This window comes from Rhinopithecus bieti, unplaced genomic scaffold (genome assembly GCF_001698545.2).
Source record: "Rhinopithecus bieti isolate Rb0 unplaced genomic scaffold, ASM169854v2 scaffold_18466, whole genome shotgun sequence".
Classification (NCBI taxonomy): domain Eukaryota; kingdom Metazoa; phylum Chordata; class Mammalia; order Primates; family Cercopithecidae; genus Rhinopithecus; species Rhinopithecus bieti.
In genome coordinates this window covers 1,252,457-1,263,934 of record NW_016809319.1, presented here as the reverse complement: position 1 = coordinate 1,263,934, position 11,478 = coordinate 1,252,457, and the positions used below count along the sequence as shown (strand labels likewise).

The window sequence follows — 11,478 nt, the reverse complement described above, 5'->3', positions numbered from 1 at the left end:
TGCAGGCCACCATGCCCAGCTAATTTTTGTGTATTTTTTAGTAGAGAAGGGGTCTCACAATGTTGTTCAGGCTGGTCTCGAACTCCTGGTCTTAAACAATCTGACTGCCTCATCCTCCCAAAGTGCTAGAATTATAGGCATGAGCCATCGCGCTGAGCCAAAAATACATTTTTAAAGTTAAGACGTAAATGTTTTATAACTTTACACCACCAAAGCAATGTGACATGGTGAAAAATTTAAGCACAATCATAAGAAGCAGATTATTTGCAATCAAATCTGTAACAATCATATTCTAGTCGTGGGATCTTGGGTTGAGGTGCATATGCTCTCTAAGCCTCTGTGTTTTTTTGTAAACAATTATGTGATGATGATAAAAATAGTTCCTAGCTCTAATGGTTGTTGTAAGGAGTAAATGAGTTGGGCCAGGTGGCTCACGCCTGTAATCTCAGCTTTTAGGGAGGTAGATGTGGGAGGACAGCTTGAGCCCAGGGGTTGGAGACCTGCCTAAGCCATGTAGTGAAACCCTGTTCACCACAAAAAGTAAAAAAAAAAAAAAAAAAAAAAAAAAGACAATAAGTGTAAACAAATTGGTAAATAAAAAGCACTTAGGATACTGACAACAGTATGTTCAGTGTGAAACACTTAGCATTACTCATTTATGCCAGGCCTGTAACCCTTAATTGCATCTGACCATCATCCCTGGGTAAGAGCAATCTTTTGTGTGTGTGTGTGACACTCTTGTCACCCAGTCTAGAGGGCAGAGGCATGACCTCGGTTTACTGGAACCTCTGAGCCCCAGGTTTAAGTGATTCTCAGCCTCAGCCTCTCGCGTAGCTGGGATTACAAGCATGTGCCACCATGCCTGGCTAATTTTTTGTATTTTTAGTAGAGATGGGGTTTCACCATGTAAGCCAGAATGGTCTCCAACTCCTGGCCTAAATCTGTCTGCCAGCCTTGGCCTCCAAAATTGCTGGGATTACAGGCATGACACCAGGCCCAGACAGCAACATTTTCTAACAGCCACATTTTAGTACTCTAGATTCAGCCAGCAATCGTGTAATTAAATCTTAGTCTATTATGAAGCCATAGGAAAGACCTGTGTCAAGTGCATTTTTTCACCCAGTTTTTGCCAGTGGAGACATCTTCATTATTCCTGTAGTATCCTATCTTTCTAAAGTTTGTACTCACACTTTGTGTGGTAAATGAAAGGCAAGATCCTTCCCTATCCTTATGAGGATGACTACAGCATGACTGGATAGGCTTGCTATGATTTTTATCTTTCCCTGTGTTCTCACTACCATTTTATTAATCTCAGTTCTTTTTCACAGGGTAGCACAGAATTTAGCAGAAAGAGATCCAGCCATGTAGACCAGAGATTTGTCTAAGTGACAGCATGTAAGAATCAGGAAGGAAAATTTTCTGTTTAAATACCAACAGATTCTTTCCTTAACGCAATTATTATTTTTTAAATCTAACCTACAAGGTGATGGTGTCCTTAAACCAATTAAATCAGAATCTCGGGTTGGATAACCTCAAATATGACTTATTAGCACTTCCCATTAATCACTGGTCCTTCAGGCCTTTAAGTTTACTTAGTAGGAATCTCACTTTTAATACCATCTTATCAACTTCAACTGTAAATAAGAACACTCAAAGGCTGAGGAATTCTCAGCGGTAAAGCTCTGACCCACGTTCAGTAACAAAGGGTAAGTTAGTCTTTGTTGTGATCATTCTTTGTTGTACTGAGAAGCTACATATTTCTACTCAACGATTCAAATTCTCACCTTTCTCAAGAATTGGGCCAAACCCGATAAACTAAACTTATTTACGGTTCACAGATTAAAGGTTGTTGCATAAGAAGGTCTTGTGTTCAGCAGTTGGGTTTACAGTGCCAGAAACGTAACAACTGCTTGACTTTCCTCCCCAGCTATACTGCGAAAATTGGCACTTAAATATAACTAACTTTAAAACCTCAACAAGAGTATCGTGGCCATGTGTGGTGGCTCACTCCTGTAATGCCAACACTAGGTATAGGCGAGAGGATTATTTGAGGCCAGGATATCGAAACTAGCCTGGGAAACATACGCAGACCCGGTCTTTGGAAAAACAATTAGCGTTGCGTGGTGGCGAGCGCGAGGTTCCAGCTAATCGGGAGGCTACAGTGAGCCATGACACTGCACTACGGTCTGCGCGACACCCCATGTCAGTAAGCCCTGGAATACCTGAAAGCTGAAAGAAGCTGTATTGTTTTGCATTTACTGGTACTGGAAAGCGATTAGTGACCGATACCTACTTACAGCGACTAGGGAGGGACGCATGCTCCGATAGGGCAAACTCAGCGGTGCGGACAAACAGTAAAGAGAATCTGGGCAAACAATGCATCACGGCTCCTCAGATGAGAAAGTGGGGGCCCTGAAAAGGGCCTTTTATGGATAGACTAGGAAGGCTTAACCGCCGAGGGCCGAAACCGTTAGAGGGGGTGCGACCCTGGCGGCCTCAGCGCGTAAACCACATCCATGGCGGTGGACCGTCTTGCGGCTTGGCGTGCTTCCGTGTAGCGTCACAGCGTCCCGGATTCACGCTTCTCCAGAAAGACCTTCAGCACCCCGCGGGTCTCCTCGGTAGATTTGAGGCCGGAGATGCGCTTCACGCCGCCGCGGCGAGCAAGGGCGCCGGATGGCCGGCTTGGTTGGATGCCCTGGATGTTGTCACGCAGCACCTTGCGGTTTTTTGGCGCTTAGCCGCCCGGGGGCCTTTGCCAGACCCTTTCCGCCTTTGCGCGGGCCGGGACTATTGATGAGCCAAGGCGAGTCGGCACACAACGCTTGCGAGGGACTCTGGGCCTGAGGCAGCGCCTTTATACGCAGTTTGGCGGGCGGGAACTGAGAACCTGAAAGGAAGTCGGCGGGGAAGTCCCGAAAAAAAAAAAAAAAAAAAACCCGGTGCGGGGGGGAGGGGAATCGGAAAGGGCCAAACCGAGAATAGGGGAAAAAAAGGGGCGGGCTTCTTGTTTCCGTGTTCTGAATTTTGTAATGTGCAAGTTATTTTGTTACCAGTTATAAGGCTTTAAAAAATTGCTTTTGAACGCCGAAGATTATAACATGCAGAAGATATACATCAATGCTGTGGGCAACACAAGAAAGGACAAGAAATGAAAGTACAACCTGTTATCCCATCACACAGAGATCACAAGTGCTAGTTAATAACGTATTTTGCAAAGTAGTTGCACATATTTTTCCAAGAAAATGTATACAGTGTTGTATATGGCGTTTTGTAACCTCCTTATATTGATTACAGTTTAATCAATTTCTATTAAAGAGATAAAATAGTGTCTTTCTTAGGAATTATCAATACAGTTTTAATCAGTTCCCCAGCAATTTTTTAATCCGCTGTATTTTGAGAATAATGTTTTCAACATTCAAAATAAATTTATTTTTTCTCTATGCTTGGGACCAATATTGAAATTTGTATGATTACACCAAACTTTAAATTTTTATTACATTAATATTTAAAATTGAATTAGAGGTCCCTTGATTTGGTACTGCCGGTCTCCTCATTATTTCCTTTCCAAATTTCCTAATCTGTTTCACCAAGGTTTCTGGGCAACTTTGGAGACCTTTTGTGAAGTTTGAATAAAAATCTCTTCGAGATTTTGATAATAATTGCGTTAGCGTTAGGACTTATTTGGAATAGAATTAATATCCTTAAAACAAGTTCTTATAACTAGAAAATTGGTGTTTGTAGGTTTTGTGTGTGGGGCGGGCGTTTTTTTTTTTGGGAGGGGGATGGAGTGTCGCTCTGTCGTCAGGCTTGAGAGCAGTGGCGCGATCTCGGTTCACTGCAACCTCCGCCTCCCAGGTTCAAGCAATTCTCATGCCTCGACCTCCCGAGTAGCGCGGCACAGGCATGCACCACCACGCCCAGCTAATTTTTTGTATTTTTAATAGAGACCAGGTTTCACCATGTTGGACAGGATGGTCTTGATCTCTTGACATCGTGATCCGCCTGCCTCAGCCTCCGAAAGTGCTGGGATTACAGGCGTGAGCCACCGCACTTGGACGCCTGTAGGTTTTAAAAAAGACACTTTTACATGATCCAATTAAAGATTTGTTATCAACCATTATGGAACAACTTTGTTTCCGTATATTTAATTTTCTTTCTTATTAGTAAATACAGGGTTATACTCTGAATTTTTTTTTTTTTTTTTTTTGTAACAGAGTCTTGTCCTTTCACTCAGGCTGGAGTGCAATGGCCCAGTCTCGGCTCACTGCAAGCTCCACCTCCCGGGTTCAAGCGATTCTCCCACCTCAGTCTCCTGAGTAGCTGGGATTACAGGCACTCACCACTATGCCCGGCTAATTTATTTGTATCTTTAGTGGAGACAGGGTTTCACCATGTTGGTCAGGCTAGTCTTGAACTCCTGATCTCATGATCCACATACCTTGGCCTCCCGAAGTGCTGGGATTACAGGTGTGAGGTCACTGCTCCCGGCCACTCTGAAATTATTTTAACCCCTATGAAAATTATAAAACTCCTATAACTATTCTAATATAATCTCTTAGTATTCAATTCTTTGTTTACAAAGTAGTTAAGAGCTGAAACTCTGGAATTAGAAAACTTTGGTTTTAGTTTAAATGTTTACCTATCAGACTTGAGCTGACTTGTTACCGATCAGACACGAGGTGACTTGTTTATTCTCTTTAAATCTTTGCTCATCTACAAAGTTAGATCAGGATACTGACGGTACTGTTGGGGTACAGAATGATTCCCCAAAATGTGGTTCTTGGGCATGCTGAGCGCTTTTGAACACTGAAAGGCCTCAGAATTAAGCTTTAGAATCAAAGCCCCTCTAACCTCGTCTTGTTTCTCTTTCCTATACATGCAAAGGAACTCTGACCTGTCCTAATCGGACCAAGAAAATTTCTTAACAAAAGAAACAGAATTGCCTTCTATCCCCTCCCTAGTTATCTCATTGCAGAAAAGAAGACTGAATATGGATTTTTCAAGATAATGCCTTCCTCTCAGTCTCATTTAAATTACCAAGACATACTAGATGCCGTGGCTCCTCCCCATAACCCCAGCACTGTAGGAGGTCAAGGCAGGTGGATCCCTTGAGCTCAGGAGTTCAAAACCAGCCTGGCCAACATGGTGAATCCCCATCTCTAGAAAATTTACAAAAAATTAGCCAGGTGGTGGTGCATGCCTGTAATCCCAGCTACTTGGGAGGCTGAGGCAGGAGAATCACTTGAACCTGGAAGGCGGAGGTTGCAGTGAGCCAAGATTGCACCATTGTACTCCAGCCTGAGTAACAAGAGTAAAACTCCGTCTAAAAAAAAAAATAATTAGCCAGGTATAGTGGTGCCCACCTGTGTTCGCAGCTACTAGGGAGGCTGAGGTAGGAGGATCACTTGAATCCCAGAGGTGGAGGTTGCAGTGAGTGGAGACTATGCCACTGCACTCCAGCCTGGGTGATGGAGTAAGACTCCATCTCAAAATAAATACATAAATTACGAAGACAATTATTTACAAGCTAATTTCTTTCTGTGGTCCATTTATTCTCCATAACAATCTTTTATTGCCCCTCAAAGGAATTGTCTACCTTTCCCATCTCCTCCTTCCCCTATGAAAAAAGTTACAGAACCTGTACCCCTTTGAGGACTGGGGTAATCACTTTGTAATTCTCCCTTGTGCACATTATTAAATTTCTCCCATTATCCTGCCTTTTGTCAGTTGGTTATCTGTGAAACATCCCTTAGCCCCTCCAGTATTTACCTCTTTGAGTTACTGTAAGAATTAATAGAGGCCAGGCTCAGTGACCTGCCTGTAGTCCCAGCTACTCTGGAGGCTGAGGTGGGAGGATTGCATGAGTCCAGGAGTGGGATGATTGTGCAAGCTCAGGAGTCACAGATCAGCCTGGGCAACATCACAAGACCTTCATCTAAAAAAAAGAAAAATTAATAAAAAACAACAATGGAGATAATGTACATAAAATATCAAGCAGAAAGTCAACCTCTATTTAATATAAGTAATTTTTTCTTTATAACTAATTTACAAATATTTTATGTTTATATTATACTTTAAATATGTTAATACATCATAAATTAATCTAATTATGTATAATGCATTAAGTAGTTAATTTAAATAACAAATATTTATTTTTAGTGCACATTATCAATGTCGGGGCTCAGAAACCAATACCCCAAACTACGGCATGGTGACAAGCTGAACTGCAGAAGCCTCAAAGTCTCTTAGACCTTCTCCCCCTCCCCAACCTTTATCTGCCTATTATCCAGACTCACCAAAACTGAATCCCTGTAAGACAAATGTCATCACACCTGAAGAGCTCATTTCACAAGATAAGGTAGAAATTTAATTTCTTTTCCCTGATCCATTCATTCTTCCTAGTAATCCTCTCAAATGAATTCCTCTTCTCCCTCCCTCAAACTGTTTTTCTAGGATGGTGTATAAACTTCTGAACCACATTCTGGGGTGAGCAATCACTCTGATTCTCGCCATGCACATTGTAAATTTGTCTTCTTTTTTTTCTATTAATCTGCCTCATGTCTGATTTTTCAACGAATCTTCAGAGGGCACCAAATCAGTAAGGACATTAATTTAATTCAATATTTCACAGATGATATGATACCATAAAGTGATAAGGCACTATAAAACTTCCTAATTGCTCTTTGCCCCTTGGATCCCTCTGATCTTTATGTTGCCTCCTCTAGTTTACTTACTTTGAAGCTACACATTTAACAGCTCCTCCATTTTTCTTTACATGTGTATGTAGAATTATAAACAATGATATATCACACTTGTATATTTTATTTTACTTAATACATAAGTTTGCATTTGTCAGTGTTTTGATTATGAGTACATTGAGTTAGGATAAATAACACCAAAAATTATAATAATTATAAAGCAAAAGTTACTTTACAAGCTGTTTAGCTTAAAGAATTTTACTTCTGGAACTCCGGAACTCTGAAAATTATTACTTAGCTAGCTTTCATGATTAGATGGTGGTTCTTGGGAGAAATAGAAACAATGGAATAATTTTATCATCAACTTCAATGATCATGACAGCATATTTTATTTAAAACTTATTTTAATTTCAAAATCTTACAGGCCTTCTATGGAGCTGTATCATTTACTTTATATTGATGGTTGTAACAGAAACAATTATTGAAAATTTATACACACAAATAACGCAGATGACATTTTAAAAGGGAACGAATGAATTAATTCATTGAAATCAGGATGGAGTCCTCAACATCAAATAATCATAACTTTTTTAAAAAAAGTAATATTTATGACAGTTGTGTTTGCTGTTTTATTCCAAGAAATATTAGTTGTATGCGATTGCAATTAAGACTTAAATCTAGGAAATAAAAATGTGTGCAGAGACTCAAAAATTAATGTATTTCAATGGACTAGAGATCCTGTAGAAATTCGTTTTCATTAACATGTCTTTATGAGGAACACAGTAGCTTATATAAGTTTAGGTGGAGAGGAATAGAAGGCCCTCTCTAGCTAGGAGGACTTGGTGATCTGAGGAGGAAGGGAGTGATCTTGATGAGAGAAAGGAAGCAGGAAAAACTGACAGGAACAGGACTATATGACCATGATATAATAAAAAACCTGACTTACAACGTCCATCATTCATACTGTTTTTAAGTAACACCTTCTAACGTAATCTCACACCCTAACCCCAGCTCTTTCCCATCATTTACATAAACAGTCCATTATGACATGTATTCTTTGCCCAAGTCAATTTGAAACTCCTTTTGGATATAGACGTTATGTATCTGGATTAATATTGTATCCCCATTTAGAAGGGTGCCTGGCACACCATAGGTGCTCAGAAAGATTCAATTGAACTCAAATAGGTAGGCCAAACGCACATGGGGTCCTAAATTCTGCAGAAGGGTCAGATACCCAAATTCTGCTTCCATGGTCTTATGAAGTATAAACTAAAAGCCCAAGCAAGGAGCAAAGGTTAGTTTACCAATTTTATCTCTGGAACCCAGGTACACTGAAAACTATTATTTAGCTAGCTTTCAGTCCTCTGTAATACAGAAAGTAAGTATCTGACACTAGGTTCATTTGAAACACTCTTGCTCTGTCACACAAGCTGGACTGCAGTGGTGCAATCATAGCTCATTGCAGCCTCGAACTCCTGGGCTCAAGTGATCCTCCTGGTCTCAGCCTCCCGAGTAGCTAGGACTACAGGCTTTGAGACGCCAGGCACAGTCTGTTATTTTACTTTTGTAAAGATCAGGCTGACTTCGATCATCAAGGCTCTAGCGGTCCTTCCGCCTCGGCTTCCCAAAGTGGTTGTGTTACCGGATGGTGCCAAGCAGTTCCAGGCTCTTGGTGCCAGGAGCAAACTAGTCGACACATACACAGATAGCAAAGCAAAGCAGCAAAAGTTTATTAAGCACTCTCGGCGGGGGAGAGCGCACTGACCTCTGCGAGATGAGATCAGCATCAGCTTGTTGCAGTTTACGTCTTTTTATGTGTGTGCGTGTTTTTCTCTTCCCAGTGCCGCCTAATCTATAGCCAGTATCTGCCCTTTTATTGATAGGTTTGTTGCTTAGTTACTTTGGCTTCTGTGGCTTGTGCATCACCTCTATCTCATAATCTTAAATACATGCAAGATATGTAGCCCATATGCAAGAACCTTAAGTAGCTGATTATCATATAGGCTTTTGTTAAGGATACTTTTTTCCTCCCTAATACGCATGCCCATCTCTGAAGAGCTGCCTTTTACTGGCTTGTTCCAGATCTTGCCGGCCACGAGGTCCTTGCTCACATTATCTCACCTTTGTTTCGGCTGCAAAAGGTTCACTGCTTGTTATCTCGCTTCTTGTTCACCCGCCCGTCCACCTTAGTTCTGCCCTTTGCTTTTACTTATTCAGCCCTCTAACCAACTTTCAGCTCCCTTTGTTATCCTCTTGCCTCACTTTTCCTATTGTTTTCAGCTGTATTGCAGGCGCGAGCTGCCGCGCCTAAATTTCTTGATGTGCCCTGAATATTTCCATATCTGCTTTCTATCTCAAAACAATGTGGTGTAAAAGCCCTTTGGTTTTGCTTCATCTCTATACAGCATTCCAGTGCCATTGCAAGATGACTCGACATCGGATAAAACTGTGGAACACAGCTCTACTTGGTGAAAAAGTAGGTGGCTCTGAAAAGAACCTTTTTGGTTTGGACCGAGGTATGAGTAACGCAATACTCCAGACCCACTACTTGCCCTTGGCCTTGTGGTGGCTCTCAGTTTTCTTAGGCAGCAGCACGGCCTGGATGTTGGGCAGAACACCACCCTGGGCGATGGTCACTTTACCAAGCAGCTTGTTGAGCTCCTCGTCGTTGCGAATGGCCAGCTGCAGGTGGCGCGGGATGATGCGGGTCTTCTTGTTGTCGCGGGCCGCGTTCCCAGCCAACTCCAGGATCTCAGCGGTCAGGTACTCCAGCACCGCCGCCAGGTACACAGGCGCGCCGGCACCGACCCGCTCGGCATAGTTGCCCTTGCGGAGCAGTCGGTGCACTCGGCCCACGGGGAACTGAAGACCCGCCCTAGAAGAGCGGGTCTTAGCTTTGGCGCGAGCTTTGCCGCCCTGCTTGCCACGTCCCGACATGACAAAAACACTCAAATCAGCAGTGTGCCTGAGACTGACCCAACACTAAGGCTCGGCTACTTATAGTCAATACGGGCACGAAAACTAAGCTATGCTATTGGCTAACATTACAGTTTCGCTTTAACCAATGGGATTGCGGTTTTGAAAAACACTTATTTTGATTGGACAAAGTTAATACACGTTTCCAGGACTCACCACTAGTTAAACGCACACCTTCATTGTCTGCCCCATTTGCGTTAAGAAGCAGGGAATAAGCGGTAGGTAGACAGTGCTACCGACTTTCTTCTCGTTTTTTCTCCAATTTTCCGGTAGTTACTACCAGCCATGCCTGAACCCTCAAAGTCCGCTCCCGCCCCGAAGAAAGGCTCCAAGAAGGCGGTGACAAAGGCCCAGAAGAAGGACGGCAAGAAGCGCAAGCGCAGCCGCAAGGAGAGCTACTCCGTGTACGTGTACAAGGTTCTGAAGCAGGTCCACCCCGACACCGGCATCTCGTCCAAGGCCATGGGAATCATGAACTCGTTCGTCAATGATATCTTCGAGCGCATCGCGGGTGAGGCTTCCCGCCTGGCGCATTACAACAAACGCTCGACCATCACCTCCAGGGAGATCCAGACGGCTGTGCGCCTGCTGCTCCCCGGGGAGCTGGCCAAGCACGCGGTGTCGGAGGGCACCAAGGCCGTCACCAAGTACACCAGCTCCAAGTGAGCCCGCCCACCGCGGAACGTTGGGTCAGTCTCGGCCCACGCCCCAAAGGCTCTTTTCAGAGCCACTCAGTCTTCCTAAAGAGAGCTGGCACTCACTTTTCTTACAGCAGATATTTCTTAATTGTTACAAAGAAGATTTACAAGATTCCTTACTTTATCCTTGCTAGAAACTAATTTTGGCTCAAGCCTCTAATCCCAGCACTCTGGAGAGCCGAGGCGGGTGGATCACGTGAAGTTAGGAGTTCAAGACGAGCCTGGCCAACATGGTGAAACCCCCGTATCTACTAAAAATACAAAAAAATTAGCTGGGCGTGGTGGAGGACCCCTGTAATCCCAGCTACTCGGGAAGCTGAGGCAGGAGAATGGCTTGAACCCGGGAGACGGAGGTTGCAGTGAGCTGAGATCGGGCCATTGCACTCCAGCGTGGGCAATAAGAGCGAAACTCTGTCTCAAAAAAGAAAGAAAAAAGAAATTAATTAGCACTGCAGTGTACTGCATGTTGCAACAACGCTTGAGACAATGTTTTATCTGAAGAAGGATCAGGTTTATCATCAGACAAACCTAGTAAAGGGAAAATTCAATTCCTGTTGACCCCAAATAAAATATAATATTTAAGTGTCAACTGGTAAAATATCCATACTGTTTACGGCGCTCTGTCCCTAAACTTCATGTATACTTTAGTAATGAAGCAGTTGGCACACACAGAAACGTACAAATCGACTTAAACTTGTTTATTTTGAGAGTGGTGCTGTTTCTCCTCCCTTGTTCCCAGTTTGGGTTTGCTAAATATTAAGATAGAAAGGCAGCAGAAAAAAGTTTGAACCCAGTTTACAGCATCGTACAGGTCAATCGGGCCGAGTTGATGTCGATGGCCAATCCCGACGCTGCGCGGGCAGTTTGAAACTTGACCACTGTTTTCTCTGGTGAGTGTTCTAATTGGGAAAATTCTTGGCAGTGCGGGTTTTTTGGAGGATTCTTGCCGTTTTACTCATTCCCATATTTCTCTTGTGTGGAATTCCTGTTTATGAACATAGTTTCTATTCCCTACCTTTTCTGTTAGGATCTGCTCCATGTTTTCTTATCTGTGTCACTTGCATTTACTGTATCTCTATTAATTGGAATAAATTTTAAAAGAA

The 11,478-nt window shown here is 42.9% G+C and overlaps 2 protein-coding genes across 2 annotated transcripts; one reads left to right on the top strand and one right to left on the bottom strand.

Annotated features, from left to right (window-relative positions):
* Positions 1 to 4,026: 4,026 nt before the first annotated feature.
* LOC108540151 (histone H2A type 1-H-like) lies at positions 4,027 to 9,668 on the bottom strand. Its single transcript, XM_017889149.1, has 3 exons — positions 9,254 to 9,668; positions 5,773 to 5,938; positions 4,027 to 4,062 (listed from the first exon to the last, which is right to left on the bottom strand). Exons 1-2 carry the CDS (start codon positions 9,636 to 9,638, stop codon positions 5,895 to 5,897), a joined length of 429 nt encoding a protein of 142 aa, XP_017744638.1. The 5' UTR covers positions 9,639 to 9,668; the 3' UTR covers positions 4,027 to 4,062; positions 5,773 to 5,894.
* LOC108540153 (histone H2B type 1-N) lies at positions 9,063 to 10,787 on the top strand. The gene has a single exon (XM_017889152.1). It carries the CDS (start codon positions 9,963 to 9,965, stop codon positions 10,341 to 10,343), a length of 381 nt encoding a protein of 126 aa, XP_017744641.1. The 5' UTR covers positions 9,063 to 9,962; the 3' UTR covers positions 10,344 to 10,787.
* The last annotated feature ends 691 nt before the right edge of the window (positions 10,788 to 11,478 follow it).

Excerpts from the sequence above, each read along its gene's own strand:
- LOC108540151 (XM_017889149.1), bottom strand. The coding sequence starts at position 9,638 with ATGTCGGGACGTGGCAAGCAGGGCGGCAAAGCTCGCGCCAAAGCTAAG. Across the intron at positions 5,939-9,253 it reads GAGCCACCACAAGGCCAAGG|ATGAAGGTCTTGTGATGTTG; the intron begins GCAAGTAGTGGG and ends TCTTTTTTTTAG.
- LOC108540153 (XM_017889152.1), top strand. The coding sequence starts at position 9,963 with ATGCCTGAACCCTCAAAGTCCGCTCCCGCCCCGAAGAAAGGCTCCAAG.